Consider the following 22,639-nt stretch of genomic DNA (forward strand, 5'->3'; position numbering starts at 1 on the left):
CTCACATATACCCTAGTTTTTTTATAAAGCTGCATCCCTTTAGCCCTTAGCTTATCGCTCATCTTTTTTGTGTTCGGGCTCAAAAATATAAGATTCTGGATTATAATTTTTCCCGAAGTAATCAAAGACTGTTTGATTAGCATTGTTGTTGATGGGGAAGGGATCTGTGGTTGGACATTTTTAGAATACCTTTGTTCCCTCAAACATTTAAGCCAGGAACACCAAGCTTTAAAGTGCACATTTGTTCTGTCCGTGCTTCTTGAGCAAAGTAGTTGTGACCGGGAAGCTCATATAACAAGTTTATTATTCCTGGCAGCTTTTTAAAACTGTTTTTTTCTATATCGTCGCAACTAGGAACAAATCTATTCACACAAAGTTTATGTCTTCATCGTTTTCAAGCCCATCCATTTCTCTCGCCGTGTTGATTTGATAGAATCACGTAAATTACAACTCGACACGCTGTCATGAACGCTTCCTCGTCAACACGTTAAGGATGACATATGGCGCTCTTGTCTCAAATACATACATCTCTCTAAAATATTCCGCTGTTATTGGTAATATCGGTTTATTGCCCAGCCCTAATTCACAAATTCCTTGTCTACTGTTATTACTTACCATTTCATTGTCTTCCCATTGCTATAAATAGCAGCCCGCCATTAAAAGTAGTTTTTCGAAAAATCCGTCATTTTGTTAGGGTTTGTGGGTGAAGCGGGACTCTTGCACACGCTCGGAGCAAATTATTTTTAGTTAAAGGGGAACATTATCACAATTTCTGAAGGGTTAAAACCATTAAAAATCAGTTCCCAGTGGCTTATTATATTTTTCGACGTTTTTTTCAAAATTTTACCCATCACGCAATATCCCTAAAAAAAGCTTCAAAGTGCCTGATTTTAACCATCGTTATATACACCCGTCCATTTTCCTGTGACGTCACATAGTGAAGCCAACACAAACAAACATGGCTGAAAGAACAGCAAGGTATAGCGACATTAGCTCGGATTCAGACTCGGATTTCAGCGGCTTAAGCGATTCAACAGATTACGCATGTATTGAAACGGATGGTTGTAGTGTGGAGGCAGGTAGCGAAAACGAAATTGAAGAAGAAACTGAAGCTATTGAGCCATATCGGTTTGAACCGTATGCAAGCGAAACCGACGAAAACGACACAACAGCCAGCGACACGGGAGAAAGCGAGGACGAATTCGGCGATCGCCTTCTAACCAACGATTGGTATGTGTTTGTTTGGCATTAAAGGAAACTAACAACTATGAACTAGGTTTACAGCATATGAAATACATTTGGCAACAACATGCACTTTGAGAGTGCAGACAGCCCAATTTTCATCAATTAATATATTCTGTAGACATACCCTCATCCGCGCTCTTTTCCTGAAAGCTGATCTGTCCAGTTTTGGAGTTGATGTCAGCAGGCCAGGGAAGCTAGGGTCGATAAGGGGTTTAGCTCGCTCGTCTGCGGGAACAAATTGACGCCATTGCTTGCCGTGCTACCGAGGTCCTTTGTCCCTGAATTGCTCACACACTCCGGCAGATTCAATGGGGGTCTGGCGGCAGATTTCTTTGACTTTATCGTTTGAAATGCATATGCTTTGAGTGTCGCAGGATATCCACACATTCTTGCCATCTCTGTCGTAGCATAGCTTTCGTCGGTAAAGTGTGCGGAACAAACGTCCAATTTCTTGCCACTTTCGCATCTTTGGGCCACTGGTGCAACTTGAATCCGTCCCTGTTCGTGTTGTTACACCCTCCGACAACACACCGACGAGGCATGATGTCTCCAAGGTACGGAAAACAGTCGAAAAAACGGAAAATAACAGAGCTGATTTGACTCGGTGTTTGAGAAAATGGCGGATTGCTTCCCGATGTGACGCTACGTTGTGACGTCATCGCTCCGAGAGCGAATAATAAAAAGGCGTTTAATTCGCCAAAATTCACCCATTTAGAGTTCAAAAATCGGTTAAAAAAATATATGGTCTTTTTTCTGCAACATCAAGGTATATATTGACATTTACATAGGTCTGGTGATAATGTTCCCCTTTAAAAGCACATTGTCACGAATGGTAGAAAAAGCAAGGCATTTATGTCAGGTTTAAACACTGATGACATCTATTAAACAAGACAAGAAGCAAGGAATTAAACAGAGACAGAATTAAATTTGGCTCAATTGAGGAGAAACGTCTGGGCTGTACTCTTGCACAGTCTCCACCACGCTCTGATGAAAGATTGTACGCCTCCTCTTTTATTTGGACTTTCCCTGATTAAATGGCAACAGCTGTTTCTAAGGGAGAGGGGGGTCATAAACAGTGTTGGGACTAACGCGTTACTGTAACACCGTTAGTTTCGGCAGTAACTAGTAATCTAACACGTTATTTTTTTATATTCAGTAACTCAGTTACCGTTGCTACATGATGCGTTACTGTGTTATTTTACGTTACTTTTGATGTAGTGTCTTCTGAATCTTCCTCTGTCACAAGCCGGAGAGAAGAAAAGAGGCGCTGTGTGTGTGTGTGGGTGTGGGTGTGGAGAGGGGAGGCACACACGTGATCCGCGGTTTGAAAAATGAAACAAAAACAAAAAAAAGTTGTTGGCACGTTCAGTCCACACACAGCGTGGTCATGGCGAGCGGAGTAACGGAGGAGCTTGAACGCTCCGCGCCATTGAATCAGTGTGTTTATAGGTGCAGACTCGGTTGTGCAAAACGAGGGTTTTAAACACATGCTGAACGTGCTTGAGCCACGTTACGACATCCCGTCGCGCACCCACTTCAGCGATAAGATTGTGCCAGATCTTTATGAGCAGGAGAAGAAAATGAACTATCCCGAGCATCATCTGTTGCGCTCATGACAGACGGGTGGACGTCCAGGGGAACTATAAGCGCTCACTTCATCACAGCAGACTGGGAGATGAGAAGACACGCCCCCTCTACGAGAGTCACCTTGCGCAGGTACTGACACAAGCAGTGGAGGAATGGAAGATAAAGATATCCCAGTCACACGTGATAATGCCAAAAATCAAATAATTACAGGGAATGAGGCAGGACTGGTACCACAGATAGGTGCTTTGCACATGTAGTGAATTCACAGAAGGGAATCTCAGTCAATAGGATGGAGCGCCTCCTTGGGAGGATCAGGAAGGAGGTTTCCTACTTCCACCCAAGCACAACAGCTGCTCATGTACTTAAGACAAAGCAAGAAATGCTAAAGCTGCCTACTCATAAACTCATACATGATGTCCCAACGAGGTGGAACTCCACTTATGATATGTTGGAGCAGCAGGCAGCTATATACTCTGCATTGACCCACAACACCCTGGAGACAAATGTCACCCTGTCTGATGATGATGTGAGAGTGGCAGGTGAGGTCCTCCAGGTGCTTAAACCCCTCAAAAGTGTTCCATCTCTACTGAGCACTGAAACTTCACCATCTGTGTCAATGATCCTGCCACTGAAAACAAGGATTCTACAATCCATGGCTCCAAGTGTGGAAGACAGCAGCATCACTCCAGATGTCAGGCTTTATGTTTCAAGGAAGATGATGTGCCTTCTTATGTTGCACTTTAACTTGTTTTTTTATTAATGGTCATTGGTCCAAGCTTAAAGAAAGGAGAAATTCTTTTTTATGTTGCACTGTTTTTCATTAATTATGTTAAAAGGAAAATAAAAATGCATGTCAAGTTGATCAACAGATTGTATTATTCTCCAGTGCAATAACAGTACTGAAATGAAGGCTAAAAGGGCTTTAATGGGAGCTTTAAAAAAAGAAGAAGAAAAAAAGAAGTAACTAAATAGTTACTTTTCACAGTAACGCATTACTTTTTGGTGTAAGTAACTGAGTTAGTAACTGAGTTACTTTTGAAATAAAGTAACTAGTTACTGGTTTTCAGTAACTAACCCAACACTGGTCGTAAACAGCCATCGCCTTTGATTAAAAAACAGTTCAAAGAAAAGGTCGTAAAACAGTTCAAAGAAAAGGTGCCTGGAGCTTGCGTTAGGTCCTGCTTCCACTCCGCTTTGTAGATCTCGGGTCAAAACAAAATCTTCCTGTGGATTACAATAGAAGAAATAAATTGACGCCTTCATGTCGCTTCCCATCGTACACAGTGGAATTTTACAAGCCTTTTGCTTGGTAAGATCAAAGACAGCTTTTGTCCTCCTCGCAGGGCGAGCTGAACTCAATGTAACATAAACGTTTTGTGATAACTTAGATACAATTATTCTGACACTTTTTACTTCAGATGAGGCTGAAAGTTTGTGTCGTGACTTGCAACCAACACCAGAGCGTTTTCTTCATATATTGACCTACAAATTATTGCCATTATTTTTTGGCGACCAAATTAACCACTGATCTAATAACAATACATAACAATAATGGACGTATACATTTTCAAATGCAATCAACTTGTATTTCCCGTATATTTAGGGACCGCAATGTCCCTTTGGGACAGAGGACCCTATTGTAATTGTAAGGTTTTATTACCGTATTATTATACCGGCCGCCTTTTTGAGCTGTAATTTGACCCCCTTAACATGCTTCAAAACTCACCATATTTGACATCAGGACTGGCAAAAATTGCCATCTAATCAAAAAACCAAACCCCAAAACTCAAAATTGCACTCTGGCGCCCTCTAGGAAAAAACACAGACAAAACTGCTTGTAACTTCCGGTAAGAATGTTGTAGAGACATGAAACAAAAACCTCTATGTAGGTCTGACTTAGACCAAGATTTCATGCACTAACATCCTTCAGCAAAAATCAACAGGAAGTTGGCAATTCCCCCTTCAAAACAAAAGTTTACTAAAAACAGTCACTTTTGCCTCTTTGAGCTGTAATTTGACCCCCTTAACATGCTTCAAAACTCACCAAACTGGACACACACATCACGACTAGCAAACATTGCGATCTAATAAAAAACCCAACACCAAAACTCAAAATTGCGCTCTAGCGCCCCCTAGGAAGAAATCACAGACACAACTGCTCCGAGGAAGAAAACTTAGACAAAACTGCCTGTAGACATGAAACAAATACCTCTATGTAGGTCTCACTTAGACCTACATTTCATATATTGACAACCTCCAGCAAAAATCCACAGGAAGTTTGCAATTCCCCCTTCAAAACAAAAGTTTTGTAAAAACTGGTCACCTTTTTTCAAACATTATCTCCTCTGAGCGTGTTGGTCATGTCGGCTTCAAACTAGCACAGGAGAGAGATTGAACCCTTCTGATTAAAAGTTGACGAAAGAGTTTTAATTACTGCTCCGGTTTGGATTTTATGTGCCGTCAAAGTCGGTCCCGTCCATCGCTGCTTGCAGCTTTAATTTAACATTGTATTTGAAATGTAAACTTTTAAAAACCAAGGTTAGTAAAACAAAAAAATAGTACAAATGAAATATAGTCTGTAAGTAAACTGTTACACTTGAGTAAAAATCACAACCAAAAGCAACACATTAGTTATTTTTCTGTTACGAAGGGGTTCTGGGAACCCTCAAATATACGCAACCAAAAAAGTAAACAAACTTGGCTAAATCCAGATATTCTGACCAAAATGATCATGGTTATTGTTATTATCCTGGTATTGTTGAATGTGCTCAAAAAGTACTTATACACGCACTATAACTCTATTAACCAAGTTGAAATTTTTTTTATTAAATAAATAAATGGCAACACAACATTCCTTTTTGGCAGAGGAAACATCAAATATTGTTCTGGCTTCATAAAGGCCATATTATTTTTATTTGTTTAAACATATTTAAATATGTTTATCTTCTTCCAATTTAAATTATAGAGGGTGATCAGTTGTTTCACTTCTGGTTTATGTGACATCACGTTGAGTTCACTTCCTGTTGAAAATATACAGCTTCACCACTTTAGTCTTATTTCTTGTGCTTCAAAAACTCCTGTATGACTTTTGCTCCAGACTTTGGTTTATTTGGCATTGTCATTACTGCCACAAGTGGTGGAAAACAGTATTACAACTTAGTTAAAAAAATGGTTTCCCTGTGGGCCATTAGGATATTGAATCTGTCCCAATAATTTACGCTTATTTTCATTGTTGCTGTGCTATTCGTTTATGTATTTATTTGTAACATGGTATTAATTGTTTTCTATTGGATTTCAACTGCACCTAACAGAGTAGCCACTTGTATTTACATCATGCTTTATGCTTGATGTCAATAAAGTGTTCGATTCCATCGATTGCAATTGCACAGAAAATTAAGTTTCTTGCTACCTCAATGTAAATAAAAATATATATATATTTTCCAAAAATAATACACATTTTACAAAAAAAAAAATACATTGTATGGATTTAACGATGAACGATATAGTGATAGTATTACCGTTTAGAACTAAAATTATCGTAAAACCGTGATTGATAACCACACTAAACTCATACTTTTTTAAAGGGGAACATTATCACCAGACCTATGTAAGCGTCAATATATACCTTGATGTTGCAGAAAAAAAACCATATATTTTTTTAACCGATTTCCGAACTCTAAATGGGTGAATTTTGGCGAATTAAATGCCTTTCTAATATTCGCTCTCGGAGCGATGACGTCACAACGTGGCGTCACATCAGGAAGCAATCCGCCATTTTCTCAAACACCGAGTCAAATCAGCTCTGTTATTTTCCGTTTTTTCGACTGTTTTCCGTACCTTGGAGACATCATGCCTCGTCGGTGTGTTGTCGGAGGGTGTAACAACACGAACAGGGACGGATTCAAGTTGCACCAGTGGCCCAAAGATGTGAAAGTGGAAAAAAATTGGACGTTTGTTCCGCACACTTTACCGACGAAAGCTATGCTACGACAGAGATGGCAAGAATGTGTGGATATCCTGCGACACTCAAAGCAGATGCATTTCCAACGATAAAGTCAAAGAAATCTGCCGCCAGACCCCCATTGAATCTGCCGGTGTGTGTGAGCAATTCAGGGACAAAGGACCTCGGTAGCACGGCAAGCAATGGCGGCAATTTGTTCCCGCAGACGAGCGAGCTAAACCCCCTGGATGTCTTGTCTTACACCGTCCCTTATGCCACCGAAGATGATCAAGAGAAGAATATCGACCCTAGCTTCCCTGGCCTGCTGACATCAACTCCAAAACTGGACGGATCAGCTTTCAGGAAAAGAGCGCGGATGAGGGTATGTCTACAGAATATATTAATTGATGAAAACTGGGCTGTCTGCACTCTCAAAGTGCATGTTGTTGCCAAATGTATTTCATATGCTGTAAACCTAGTTCATAGTTGTTAGTTTCCTTTAATGCCAAACAAACACATACCAATCGTTGGTTAGAAGGCGATCGCCGAATTCGTCCTCGCTTTCTCCCGTGTCGCTGGCTGTCGTGTCGTTTTCGTCGGTTTCGCTTGCATACGGTTCAAACCGATATGGCTCAATAGCTTCAGTTTCTTCTTCAATTTCGTTTTCGCTACCTGCCTCCACACTACAACCATCCGTTTCAATACATGCGTAATCTGTTGAATCGCTTAAGCCGCTGAAATCCCAGTCTGAATCCGAGCTAATGTCGCTATAGCTTGCTGTTCTATGCGCCATGTTTGTTTGTATTGGCATCACTATGTGACGTCACAGGAAAATGGACGGGTGTATATAACGATGGTTAAAACCAGGCACTTTGAAGCTTTTTTTAGGGATATTGCGTGATGGGTAAAATTTTGAAAAAAACTTCGAAAAATAAAATAAGCCACTGGGAACTGATTTTTAATGGTTTTAACCATTCTGAAATTGTGATAATGTTCCCCTTTAACTGCAAGCTACAGCCAAATCGCCAGCTAACTTAACTGCTAACATGAATATAGGAGACATTAATGTCTTTCCCCAATAAGAAACGATATAATAAACTTATATAAAGACTTTACTGTCTGAGCAACTAAGATAGTTTATTGTGCATATTGAACCAACAAGCTGGGCTCTCTTAGCAAAAAGTGATTGGTTTATACTTGAAACAATAATGACAATAGGAAATGGAAGTGAAGCTCCCCAAACACCCGTTTCTTTTTTATCATTAACAACACTAAAATCTTTATGAATTAAAATGAAAGAAGATAAACAAATTAACACTAAAATGAAAATAATATGGCTTTTAAAAAGTAAGGTTTACTATGCCAAGAAAGCATATTGTGGGTCTATTTATTTATTTAATGTTTGTTTATAAAACCTGGGTAAAAGATTTCAGTAAGTATATAAGTACTTTTTGAGCACATTCAACAATACCGTGATGATAATAACATGATAATTATTGGTCACAATAACCATAATAGGAAATGTTCATATCTTTACATCCCTATTATATTGTTAGATAAAGTATATATCATTTTCCCCCCACTGCTAGTTTGTAGTATCTTAATGTCCATGGAAACAGTTTTTTCTGCCAAGTCATGTAAACATTGATCCATCATTCTGGCAAGGCATTAAATGAATGGCAATTAAACACTACACACACATACAGTACTTAGAAGTAAGTGTGTATAGTGAGTTCAAGGAGAATCATGTCATGGATCATGTCTGGATTTAAGTGTATTTGTGTTGTTTGTGTCCTGCAGACATCCAGCAGCTGATTGGTCATCCAGAAGAACTTCCCTCTCAATCAGGGGGAAGCTCCACTTTGAAGCAGGAGACTCCACAACCACCCCACATTAAAAAGGAAGAGGAGGAACTCTGGATCACTCAGGATGGAATGTATCTTCGAGGACCGCAGGAGGATGATCTCACCAAGTTGCCACTGACTGTTGTCTCTGTGAAGATTAAAGATGATAAAGAGAAACCACAACCAGACAACCTCTTAGCGCCACTATCAGATAGTGAGGCTGAAGACGAGGTTGAAGTAACTTTGAGCAGCGATACAGACGATGAAGGTGATATGAGGACTCACACGGACAACAAACACTCTAAAAACAAGAGGGATAAAAATGGTTTCAGCTGCTCAGTTTCTTTAAAAAGCTTTACTAGAAAGAGGGATTTGACCAAACAAATGAGAACACCCACAGGAGACAAAACATATAATTGTTTAGTTTGTAATAAAAGCTTTTCCCAAAAAAGCAATTTGACCGAGCACATGAGAACGCACACTGGAGAAAAACCATTTAACTGTTCAGTTTGTGGTAAAGGCTTTACTCTAAAAATTAATTTGACTCAACACATGAGAACACACACAGGAGAAAAACCATTTACTTGTTCAGTTTGTGGTAAAAGCTTTTCTCTTAAAGCGAATTTGACTCAACACATGAGAACGCACACAGGAGAAAAACCATTTAACTGTTCAGTCTGCAGTAAAAGCTTTTCTCAAAAGAATGGCTTGACTGAACACATGAAAACTCACACGGGAGAAAAACCATTTATGTGCTCAGTTTGCGGTAAAAGCTTTTCTCAAAATAGCAGCTTGACCGAGCACAAAAGAACACACATAGGAGAAAAAATGTTTAACTGTACAGTTTGTTGTAAAACATTTACTAACAAAAGCTATTTGACTCAACATATGAGAACGCACACTGGACAAAAAACATATAGTTGCTTAGTTTGTGGCAAAGGCTTTTGTCGAAACGGCGAATTGACTCGACACATGATAACACACACAGGAGAAAAATCACTTAATTGTTCAGTTTGTGGTAAAAGCTTTTGTCGAAGTGGGGATTTGTTAAAACACATGAGAACACACACGGGAGAAAAACCATTTAATTGTACAGTTTGTGGTAAAAGCTTTTCTCAACAGAACAGCTTGACCGACCACGCAAGAACACACACGAGAGAAAAACCGTTTGGTTGCTCAGTGTGTGGCAATAGCTTTTCTCAAAAGTGTAGTTTGGCACGACACATGAGAACACACACAGGAGACAAAACAGTAAGTTGTTCAGTTTGCGGTGAAAGATTCCATCATAATGCAGAGGCTGTTAGACATATTAGAACTCACACAGCAGAATAGTCAATCAGCTGTGGGTTGATTTTGTTTTTGTCTTTTACCGTATTTTTCTAACTATAAGTCGCAGTTTTTTTTTTATAATTTGGCCGGGCTCCAGTGCGATTTATGTTTTTTTTTTTCTTTATTATGCATTTTCGGCAGGTGCGACTTATACTCCGGTGCGACTTATACTCCGAAAAATACGGTACTTCTCAAATGTGTTGACATCCACCCAAGCCCAGGACCTCCTCAAAATAAGTTGTCTGATTATTTTACAAATGTCCATTGTCGATGTACAAAGTGGGATTAAATGGAGCATAATCTAATCTATTTATGATCCTGTGTCTTCTGTGTATCTGAAACTAAAGCGTAAGATAGACGATTTTTGTAGTGCTTGATTACTCTTTCTGGGGAGGAATTGTAGTCTTCTTCAGTGATGCTTTTGCTGCTTTCAGAATGTCTGACTTTGAACACCATTAACATGAATTTTAAACTACACCTTCTAGGTCGCCTGGTGTTCATGTTTTGTGTCTACAGGCCAACATCAGATGATGACTCTGTACAAAAAATCTCCCAAGTTCTCTCGAACATACAATTTTGTCCCATAAATGTTATAAAACTGCTTTCTCCTGACTCTTCAAAGACTAAAGGCCCTTAAGGGATTTGGATAATTGTACTGGAAAACTGTGTGCTGGAGTTTTCCCCAGTACTTGTCAAGCTCTTCAAGATTTCCCAAGACACAAAGACAATTACGTCCTTCTGGAAATTTGCCCATGTGATTGACCTAAGAACGGAAAGAAAGCAAGATCTGTCGAGCTACAGTTGAAGCCAAAATGATTAGCCCCCATTGTGAAATTAAATGGTAAATGGGTTATACCTGTATAGCGCTTTTCTACCTTTTTAAGGAACTCAAAGCACTTTGACACTATTTCCACATTCACCCATTCACACACACATTCACACACTGATGGCGGGAGCTGCCATGCAAGGCGCTAACCAGGACCCATCAGGAGCAAAGGTGAAGTGTCTTGCTCAAGGACCAAGGACACAATGGACGTGACTAGGATGGTAGAAGGGGGAGATTGAACTAGGAACCCTCAGGTTGCTGGCACAGCCACTGTCCCAACTGCGCCACGCCACCCCCGCCCCCCCCAAATTAGACAAAACTCTTGATTTCTCTCTGGAAATGACCATTAACAAGTGTTTATTGCATTTGTTTCCAAAATAATATATATTTTATTATGTTTGTTTAGATTATTGTATTGCTATACTGAATTGAAACAAGAAAGGGAAGAATTAGATGCTCAAAATAATTAACCACCTTGGCAATTCATAGTGAATAGTGTACCCTTTCTGAGCCACAACTGACAACAACCTCTTAGTACAAGCCTGGGCAATTATTTTGACTCGGGGGGCAAATTTAGGGAAAAAAATGTGTGTTCTTGGGTCTTATTTTTAGGAACACTAATACAAAACCTCACAATAATGTCCGATTGAATGCTAAAAACGTTGTAACAAAACTGAAAAAACAGAATTACATTTTTTATTTTTTACTGAATGAGACACCCAGAATGTACATGAAAATAAAGAATGTGGTATTTACAATATTAACTATGAAGGATAAAACACTGAATATTGACAACATATGAACGTCACACTCCCTCTCCATCCACATATTTTACAATCAAGCGAAACACAACAAAAACGCAACAAACACAGCGAAATATGAAAGTGAAGGATAAAAAAAACCCACTTACAATCTGATATATCTGACATATCACTAAGCTTTAGAACTTTGTTGTAAAAATCTCCTTCCGCGTCTGTCCCTGACACCCGCATTTCAGGCTGGCCGCTTTGGAAACACTCTGTGGAAACGCTCCCCACCCACACTGCTCGGTGCCTCTTCTGAGCTGCTGTGACTTAGATTACCATAGTAACTAGTATATCATGTAAAAGCGCAGATTCCAACCATTGTAATACTTCGTATAGTTCAAGACTTACGGTCATTTGAAAAAATCACTGCACATCATAATGGCAGCTACAGTTTCCATCTTAAAGGGGAACATTATCACAATTTCAGAAGGGGTAAAACCATTAAAAATCAGTTCCCAGTGGCTTATTTTATTTTTCGAAGTTTTTTTCAAAATTTTACCCATCACGCAATATCCCTAAAAAAAGCTTCAAAGTGCCTGATTTTAACCATCGTCCATTTTCCTGTGACGTCACATAGTGATGCCAATACAAACAAACAGCAAGGTAAAGCGACATTAGTTCGGATTCAGACTCGGATTTCAGCGGCTTAACACTGTCTGATAAGATAATTACTAACAACTATGAACTAGGTTTACAGCATATGAAATACATTTGGCAACAACATGCACTTTGAGAGTGCAGACAGCCCATTTCAGGGGCGCTAAGAACATATAAATATTTTTCCACGATTTCAGCACTCAGGTTAACCATACCTAAATAGACACAAAATACTGCATTACACAAGACTACCCGAATGTACTCGAATGATTGAAAAAAATAAATGTTTTAAAGCTAAATTATTGGTAAACACAGTTTATGTATGATAATTTACGTAAAACTGCGAGTAATGAATAAAGTTTTCATCAATTAATATATTCTGTAGACATACCCTCATCCGCTCTCTTTTCCTGAAAGCTGATCTGTCCAGTTTTGGAGTTGATGTCAGCAGGCCAGGGAAGCTAGGGTCGATATTCTTCTCTTGATCATCTTCGGTGGCATAAGGGACGGTGTGAGCCAAGACATCCAGGGGGTTTAGCTCGCTCGTCTGCGGGAACAAACTGCCGCCATTGCTTGCCGTGCTACTGAGGTCCTTTGTCCCTGAATAGCTCACACACTCATCTGCTTTGAGTGTCGCAGGATATCCACACATTCTTGCCATCTCTGTCGTAGCATAGCTTTCGTCGGTAAAGTGTGCGGAACAAACGTCCAATCGCTTGCCACTTTCGCATCTTTGGGCCACTGGTTCAACTTGAACACACCGACGAGGCATGATGTCTCCAAGGTACGGAAAACAGTCGAAAAAACGGAAAATAACAGAGCTGATTTGACTCGGTGTTTGTAATGTGTTTGAGAAAATGGCGGATTGCTTCCCGATGTGACGTCACAGCGTGACGTCATCGATCCGAGAGCGAATAATAGAAAGGCGTTTAATTCGCCAAAATTCACCCATTTAGAGTTCGGAAATTGGTTAAAAAAATATATGGTCTTTTTTCTGCAACATCAAGGTATATATTGACGCTTACATAGGTCTGGTGATAATGTTCCCCTTTAAAGATCTAAAAAAAATATTTGGGAATGTCCGGTGGGCCAGACTGAAAAGCTTAACGCATGTGGCCCCAGGGCCTTAATTTGCCCAGGTCTGTCTTCGTCGTTATTTTCTTGGTTGGCACATGCCTCCTGGGGGGTTTTGGCCCATTCTTCCATTGCAAATTGTTCCAGCTGGTCCAAATTGTGTGGTTTCCGAGCATGAACATTCTCCTTGAGCACCTGCCACAGATTCTCAATAGGATTGAGGCCTGGGCTCTGTGTGGGCCACTCCAGGGCCTTGGTATTGGTATTGTTGCGTTTAGACCAGATGTTCCTCCAAGGGAATTTAAGTTACTGGTCAATCCCAAGTTCTTTTGATGACATATAAACTGAGTTTAAATGATCATCCAGAACAGAATAGGTATTTTTCAATTTATTTCCAAAGCTTTGGAGAGACTAACCTAGGACAACACATTCAATTGCGTAGCCAAGTTGATCTGAAAAACATTACCCAAGTGCTGTGGTTCTTCAATATGTCCCTCGCCCCCACCCTCCAGAACGAATACACATGTCTATTGTTCTCCTTAGCTAGAGGCAGGATGAAATAACAAATAAAAGGGAGTATTGCTACTCCCTGCATTCCGAGCTCAAGGTAGTCCACAGTGTACCCTCGGTCATGAGATGGAGAAAAAATAGAAAGAGCACAAAGAGAAAACACTAGTTATTTCCAACATGACTATAGAAAGAAATAACTCTTAAATATTAATATATATGTAGATATCTATCTTCGTCAGTATCCTTCAGTAACTGTTTGACCAATTTCGATATGTGCCTCGGTCATTCTCTTGCTGTTATAAAATTGTGTTCTCTTGACACTTCAAAGATCAATGGACCTGATGGGATCTCCTACTGTACTTAAAAATTGTGTGCTCTTCCAGATTTCCCTGGACTCAAAGACCGTTCAATCCTTCTGGAAATTTGCCCATATGATTGATAGCCGTACCTAACAAAATCTGTTGAACTATAAGCCAATATCCTTGCTGCCCGTTATATCCAAAGCATAATATGCGACCACGTTCACAAACATCAAATTCTAAGTGATAACAAGTAAGAATTCCGCAAGAAGTAATCTACAACTGACATGTTTTAGTAGGTCACCTAATGGTGGAACAATGATCTCGACACACAACAAAAAATTGAAGAACTTGTCTTAGATATAAAGAAAGATTTTAATAGTGTATGTCAAAACTGACCTCATTTGGTATCCATGGTTAGGCATCATCTTTCTTAACAGACACCAGTCCGTCCCGTACTTCTTCAGCACTGTTGGATCACATCCTTAGTTGTTTCTTTGTTTAAACATTTTTTTTTCCCTTAATGAATTCTGAAATAACTTTAACAAAAATTCCGACTGGAACCATTTCACGGACGAGAACAGTGCATGTATGCAATATTTTCACTCGGTTTTCATTTGACTTCTTGCAGTGACGTGCAGTCATTAGAGGCAGGTGAGGCGGGGTGGAAAGAAAAAAAATGCAAAAAAAAAAAAAAAAAAAAAATTGTTATATGTATCCAGTGATTATACTATAAAGTTATTTTCCATTTAACTTCACCAGTTTTAGATTATTTTTATTCAAAATCGCTGAATTTTCACATTTGCCGTTCAAATACTGAGAAGAGACGGTGCGGTGAACAGCAGCCAGTTGAGGCACGTCACTCAGTGCCTCAACATGGATAGCGGACTCGGCTAACTGCTGGCCTGCTGTGCAGTGAGACTGTATTGCTATATGAATTATATTATACAACCCCAGAGTTCTGTTTAAAACTATTAACACTGTCATTGATGCTCCCAAATCTGCTGGTTTTGATGCTTCTTTTGAATTCTGTGAAAATTGTCTCCATTTTTTCACTGACAAAATTGTGTCAACTAGAGCCAGTCTATCTCAGCCTTCATATGACCCTTCTGTTCCCCTGCATTTCTCTTCTGTTTTCCATCAGTTTGAGCCGGTGTCCTTTTCTTTTTTAAGTGACACAGTTAGTCATATGAAGCCCTCTGGTTCTCCTGCAGATGCCCTCCCACCTCGCCTGTTTAAGGAGGTACTTGCTACTATTGGATCAAGTGTCCTTAACATTATCAATAGTAGCCTCTCTTCTGGAATAGTTCCAGTAGAGTTTAAACATGCAGTGGTACGACCTCTACTTAAAAAACCCAGCCTCGACCCCTCTCTCCTCTCTAACTTCAGACCTATCTCTAATCTTCCATACATTTCCAAAATATTAGAGAAGGTTGTCTACAGTCAGTTGCTGCCCTTCTTAGAGGATAATGGTATCACTGAGCTGTTCCAGTCCGGTTTTAAAGCCCTCCACAGCACAGAGTCAGCGCTTCTAAAAGTTTTTAACGATATCCTCCTGTCCACTGATTCTGGTAAATATGTTGTCCTGGTGCTTTTAGATCTGTCTGCTGCGTTCGACACCGTCGACCACACCACCTTAATCACTCGTCTTGAGAACTGTGTGGGCATTAAGGGCGCCGCCCTCAACTGGTTCCGGTCGTACCTAACCGACAGGAGTTTTTGTGTAAAAGTAGACAGTTTTATGTCGTCCACAGCTCCTTTACCACATGGGGTCCCCCGGGGCTCAATCCTTGCCCCAATTTTATTTGCGCTTTACCTTCTCCCCCTTGGTTCTATTTTTAGGAAGTACAGTATTGCATTTCATTTTTATGCCGATGATTGCCAGATTTATTTTCCCATGGCACAAAATAACACGGTTCAACGTCTTATTGACTGCCTGCACGACATCAAAGTCTGGCTTTCAGCTAACTTCCTGAGCCTAAATGAAGATAAAACAGAAGTTATGTTGTTCGGTCCAAGTCGCTCTCCCTCCCCCAACGTTGACCTCGGCACTCTGACCCCGTATCTCAGCGACTCTGTCACAAACCTGGGGGTAAAGTTTGACTCAGATTTTAAATTCGAAAAACAAATCAGCAGCGTCGTTCAAAAAAGCTTTTATCAATTACGCCAAATAGCGAAAGTGAAACCGCTTCTATCAAGACATGATCTTGAGAAATTAATCCACGCTTTTATCTCGACTCGTCTTGATTACTGTAATGCCCTGTATGTAGGCATTAGCCAGGCCTCCCTCGCCCGCCTGCAGCTCGTGCAGAACTCTGCTGCTCGTCTGCTAACACAGACCCGCAGACGTGAGCACATCACCCCTATTTTAGCGTCCCTTCACTGGCTCCCTGTGCGTTACCGAATACATTTTAAACTCCTTTTATTTGTTTTTAAATGTCTAAACAACCTCGCGCCAACCTATCTCTCCGACCTCCTTCAGCCTTACTGCCCCACCCGATCCTTAAGATCAGCCGATCAGCTGCTGTTGACGGTCCCTGACACAAGGCTGAAGCTTAGAGGTGACAGAGCTTTCGCCGTTGCTGCTCCCAAGCTCTGGAACGACCTACCCCTGAGTGTTAGACAAGCCTCCTCTCTTCCTGTTTTTAAATCTCTCTTAAAAACATACTTTTATTCCATGGCTTTTAACACTGAGTGATATCCATCCTGCAATGGCGCCCCATAATACACCTGCTGTGATCCTGTTTTTATGTTTTTATGTTTTTATTAATTCTATTTTAATTATTTATTTTTTATCGTGTTCTGTTTGTGTTGTGTTGTTTGCTCGGTACTCGTTTTATCTTTTAACCTGCTCATTGTACAGCACTTTGGCTACCCCTGTGGTAAATTTTAAATGTGCTCTATAAATAAAGTTGATTTGATTTGATACATTTCCATAGTTTAGTTAGCTGAGGTATATAATGTACAGTGTATTTTGTCAACAACTGTATGTGTGTAACGTATTTCTTGTGCTGAGCGATCATAAAACGGCTGCAAAAGACGCACTGGCTGAGGCTCCAGTAATCCCGCCTCCTGCACCCCCACCGTAGAACTGTTATATCAACTAAAGCCCACACTTAAACTTTCCACGTGCAAGATTGAATCTATTTAAAAATTGTATTTCATAAGAAGCCAAAAAAATGCAAAAACAATAATGTTCGTGTTGGAGGAGTTGTGAATGACTGCAGGGCCACAACATTAGGTACACCTGCAGACTGCAGGTGTACTTAATTCACAACTCCTCCAACACGAACATTATTGTTTTTGCACTTTTTGGCTTCTTATTAAATAACTTTTGTAACCTATTTTCATGGGCTTTCCTCTTTGTGATATTAAGTTCCTGTTATGCGCTGTTATACAGTATATGCCTCGAGCTCTTATTTTGAAGGCTCTAAGAGCGGAAGTGATGACACAGAGTGGAGCGGAGGTTTTTGAAAGAATGTAAATAAAGTGGTCCTCGTGTAAACTGGAGCCTCCGTGTTTGTTATTTTGTAGTTTCATACAGTATAGGCGACATTTATAAACCCTCGGTTACACTTTTTTAAATAGATTCAATCTTGCACGTGGAAAGTTTAAGTGGGGGCTTTAGTTGCGGCATATGGACTTAATTTAAGACCATAATAACGTTTTTTTAATTAAATGTGATTTTTTTGTGTGCTACAGTTTGTATGTGTAAAGTTAAAGTACCAATGATTGTCACACACACACTAGGTGTGGTGAAATTTGTCGTCTGCATTTGACCCATCCCCTTGTTCACCCCATGGGAGGTGAGGGGAGCAGTGGGCAGCAGCGGCGCCGCGCCCGGGAATAATTTTTGGTGATTTAATAACCCCCAATTCCAACCCTTGATGCTGAGTGCCAAGCAGGGAAGAATGCTGGTATGAGCTTTTAAACATAACCCGTTAACTGCTGCCAATCAAATGGTGAATAAGATACTCTTTAGGGTTCACATGTTTGTAAATCTGACTGTGATGAAGTCAGTGCCTCACCAGCCATCAACCTCACCGCACGTCACTGACTTCTTGCTCGGAATACACTTGTTTGCCCACAAATGCTGGAGTCCTCAAGCAGTAGTAGTAGTAGTATGGCTCTAAAGAAGGTAGGTAGGTAGGTCTTTATTGTCATTGCACAGGTACAACGGAACTTTGTTTTCAGCACAAACCCGTCAAGATTAGACAAACAAACAGTGTACAGGGTTACAGAACAGGAACACTGATGGGTCGCCACAAGGCGCCCCGTAAAAGATGGGGAAAAGGTAAAAGCTGGGGAAGGATGAGTAAAAAAATACAATCAAGAGTGGGGAAAAAACCTCCATAGCAAAGCACATATACATATTACAACATACATCTCGAGACATCTAGCAACAGAGGGGAGGGAGTCGGGACTACAGTGGAAGGCTGCAGCTCTTCAGGTGCTGCCTAGCCATCCATCACCCCGAAGGGATTCGCGTCAAGGGCGTTGGATGGGGGGTGGGGTATGTGTGTGTGGCGTATATTTTTGGCGGATGCATGTGTCTGTGTAAGCCTGCCGCGTGTCTCTGTTCCGCGGGCTTGGTGTCGTGCAGTCTCTAGTCAGTCCACAGTCAACAACAACAGGTGTGTGTCCATGAGAGACAAGAAGGGAGTTTGTTGTGTCTTCGCCGCACTGTCCTTCGGGAAACACTCCAAGTTAGAATGTTTTGTAAGCTCGTGAAAATAAAATGTGCTTTTCACTCTAAATTGTCTATGACTGGTCCTCAAAAATTCATCCGGCGGGGCAGACAGTTCGATATTGTCCAAATCACAAGAGTGTCCACAGTTCTTCCCGCATCATCCAATCATTGGTGGCAGCTTTGGGGTACTTTGAAGACTGCCAGCAACTTCCAATTTGTCGACAAACCAGAGCAACATTTACTCCAATCCGAATAGGTGGATATCTTCACGTCTTCGACTGAAAGGGTCGCCAGGCACGCGGCACTCCTTCTTCTCCCAAGAGTCCGTAGTGTGTCCAGCAACAACCGCTCCGTCACGACAAGCAGGTTCCCCCAAACCCAAGATCTAGTCAATTGCGTTGATGCTAGTTAAATAGTTCCAATGTTTAGATTTACAAAGCAGTGCAAAAAGAGGCAACAAGAAAGTTAAAGGGGAACATTATCACCAGACCTATGTAAGCGTCAATATATACCTTGATGTTGCAGAAAAAAGACCATATATTTTTTTAACCGATTTCCGAACTCTAAATGCGTGAATTTTGGCGAATTAATCGCCTTTCTATTATTCGCTCTCGGAGCGATGACGTCACAACGTGACGTCACATCGGGAAGCAATCCGCCATTTTCTCAAACACCGAGTCAAATCAGCTCTGTTATTTTCCGTTTTTTCGACTGTTTTCCGTACCTTGGAGACATGCCTCGTCGGTGTGTTGTCGGAGGGTGTAACAACACGAACAGGGACGGATTCAAGTTGCACCAGTGGCCCAAAGATGCGAAAGTGGCAAGAAATTGGACGTTTGTTCCGCACACTTTACCGACGAAAGCTATGCTACGACAGAGATGGCAAGAATGTGTGGATATCCTGCGACACTCAAAGCGGATGCATTTCCAACGATAAAGTCAAAGAAATCTGCCGCCAGACCCCCATTGAATCTGCCGGAGTGTGTGAGCAATTCAGGGACAAAGGGCCTCAGTAGCACGGCAAGCAATGGCGGCAGTTTGTTCCCGCAGACGAGCGAGCTAAACCCCCTGGATGTCTTGGCTCACACCGTCCCTTATGCCACCGAAGATGATCAAGAGAAGAATATCGACCCTAGCTTCCCTGGCCTGCTGACATCAACTCCAAAACTGTACAGATCAGCGGATGAGGGTATGTCTACAGAATATATTAATGATGAAAATTGGGCTGTCTGCACTCTCAAAGTGCATGTTGTTGCCAAATGTATTTCATATGCTGTAAACCTAGTTCATAGTTGTTAGTTTCCTTTAATGCCAAACAAACACATACCAATCGTTGGTTAGAAGGCGATCGCCGAATTCGTCCTCGCTTTCTCTCGTGTCGCTGGCTGTCGTGTCGTTTTCGTCGGTTTCGCTTGCATACGGTTCAAACCGATATGGCTCAATAGCTTCAATTTCTTCTTCAATTTCGTTTTCGCTACCTGCCTCCACACTACAACCATCCGTTTCAATACATGCGTAATCTGTTGAATCGCTTAAGTCGCTGAAATCTGAGTCTGAATTTGAGCTAATGTCGCTATAGCTTGCTGTTCTATGCGCCATGTTTGTTTGTGTTGGCATCACTATGTGACGTCACAGGAAAATGGACGGGTGTATATAACGATGGTTAAAATCAGGCACTTTGAAGCTTTTTTTAGGGATATTGCGTGATGGGTAAAATTTTGAAAAAACCTTTGAAAAATAAAATAAGCCACTGGGAACTGATTTTTAATGGTTTTAACCCTTCTGAAATTGTGATAATGTTCCCCTTTAAGACGAGACAAGACAAAGAAGCAAGCAGGAGAGATAAGGGAGAGGAAAAGGGAGCGTCCGCCCTCGATGAGTGCCAGAAAGATGAAGCCTCCTCCAACACATGGAAACACCTTAATCCGATTGTGTTTGGTTTTTGAGAAGTCGGACTAACCCAACTGGATAATGCGTTTGGAAACCAGATCTCTCGAGTGGGGGTGTTCTGCCAGAGGAGCCCCTTCGTATCGCGCATGCACCTATCTCAAGGCGCGCGATATAACCCGGATGCAGATACCATTAAATAAAAACGTGGCAACAATTGTACTAAAGATGAGACTGCCGATTTGAAGAACAGAACATTTTGAAGTGCATCGATGGGAGAAAATAAGAACCAGATTTTTTTTAAGAAGGTGTCATGATCCGTTACCCGGATCATGTTTTGTTTTAGTTAAAGACTCCCTTAGTTCTGTTTCAGCAACCCTGTGTTCTTGGTTTCTGTGGCCTCTGATTAGTGTTTGGGACGCTAACCTGGTCCCGGGCACTAATCAGAGAGATATTTATTCCTGCTTTTCGCCACGCTCAGTCTGGCTGTCTTGTTGGCTCCATACGACAAGTAACGTGAGTCCTGTTTTTGGACTAAGTAAGCTTCGCCATAGCTTCCCATGCTATCGACATGCTTTTCTGTTTGATTTATTTTTCCTGACGGATTTATGGTAAATAAATCATTGTTTTACCTGCACATTGCCTCCGGAGTTCCGTCTGCATCCTGGGAAAATGGGTTATGGGTTATACTTGTATAGCACTTTTCTACCTTCAAGGTACTCAAAGCGCTTTGACACTATTTCCACATTCACCCATTCACAAACATACATTCACACACTGATGGCGGGAGCTGCCAATAAAGGCGCTAACCACGACCCATCAGGAGCAAGGGTGAAGTGTCTTCCTCAAGGACACAACGGACGTGACTAGGTTGGTAGAAGCTATAGTGATCGAACGGCCACTCTCCCAATTGCACCAGTGAGCGTCATTATGCAGGTCTGCAGTACCTGGAGGAGATCAGGTAAAAAATGAAGGACTCCTAACTTGGAGGTGCCGAACCACCTTCTGATATTCCTTCTTTCTCTGCCTGGGTGTGTGTTAATTCAGGAGGGTATAACCTGACCATGTAAGGGTATGTTCATGCGTAAGTGACCGGAAAACAACCTCTGTATGTTGTAACTTGAAGATAGACATGGAGTCTCTCCTCCAGGATAGAGCTATCACTTTTGCATTCCAAAGTCTGAATTTATTGCCTCTTCTCTTGAGAGAGTTAACCCAGTCCACATACGAATGTCCAACTAAGGCTACTTAATTTATTATGGACTTAACCATTATTTAATTCAACTTGGTGGTTCGCTTTCTCCAAATTTAATATAAACATTCACCATATGTTGAACATAATACATACTTACCAACCCTCCCGAATTTTCCGGGAGACTCCCGAAATTCAGCGCCTCACCCGAAAACCTCCCGGGACAAATATTGTCCCGAAAATCTCCCGATTTTCAGCCGGAGCTGGAGGCCACGCCCCCTCCAGCTCTATGCGGACCTGAGTGAGGACAGCCTTTTTTCAAGACGGGAGGACAACAGGGTGACAAGAAATAAATCATCCAGACTAGGGATAAATTGTATTATTATGTTTATCTTACCTAAAAATAAATATATGTATTAATTAAAAAAATAAAAAATAAAAAATGTTTTACTATATTTTGGTAAAAACATCAAAATTAATTGTATTTTTATTTGTATTTTTTCTGACTCCTTATTACATCCAGCCATAGAATTATACATTAAAATAAACATATTTGAAATAGTTAATTTTAAATTAAAATAATAATTCATTTAAAATGACCATATTTAATTATTAAAAATAATTGCTTGTTTATCAACAACTTTAGCATTTTATTCATTACATTTTGAAGCCAAGTTATGTTATATTCCTTAAGATTTATTTATGCAAGTTTGAAGTATCAATTATCCAAACACAGTTTTGTTTGCATATTTTCAGGATGTATATATATATATATATGTATACATATATATATATATGTATACATATATATAT

General features: G+C 40.6%; 2 protein-coding genes across 3 annotated transcripts in view; one reads left to right on the forward strand and one right to left on the reverse strand.

The window, feature by feature from the left end:
• LOC133619315 (uncharacterized) overlaps positions 1-22,639 on the reverse strand; it is a 329,516-nt gene that overhangs the window by 95,128 nt on the left and 211,749 nt on the right. The window lies entirely within an intron of this gene.
• The window catches only part of LOC133619291 (uncharacterized), a 169,559-nt gene that overhangs the window by 19,272 nt on the left and 127,648 nt on the right, over positions 1-22,639 (forward strand). The window contains exon 2 of one of the 2 annotated variants that reach the window (XM_061980254.1): positions 8,573-10,250. The exons of the other annotated variant lie outside the window; for it this stretch is intronic. Coding sequence (XP_061836238.1) covers positions 8,573-9,948 — 1,376 coding nt within the window. The 3' untranslated portion in view covers positions 9,949-10,250. Of the gene's footprint in view, positions 1-8,572; positions 10,251-22,639 lie in introns of those variants that run through there. 2 annotated transcript variants of the gene reach the window in all.

This window comes from Nerophis lumbriciformis, linkage group LG20 (genome assembly GCF_033978685.3).
Source record: "Nerophis lumbriciformis linkage group LG20, RoL_Nlum_v2.1, whole genome shotgun sequence".
Taxonomy (NCBI): Eukaryota; Metazoa; Chordata; class Actinopteri; order Syngnathiformes; family Syngnathidae; genus Nerophis; species Nerophis lumbriciformis.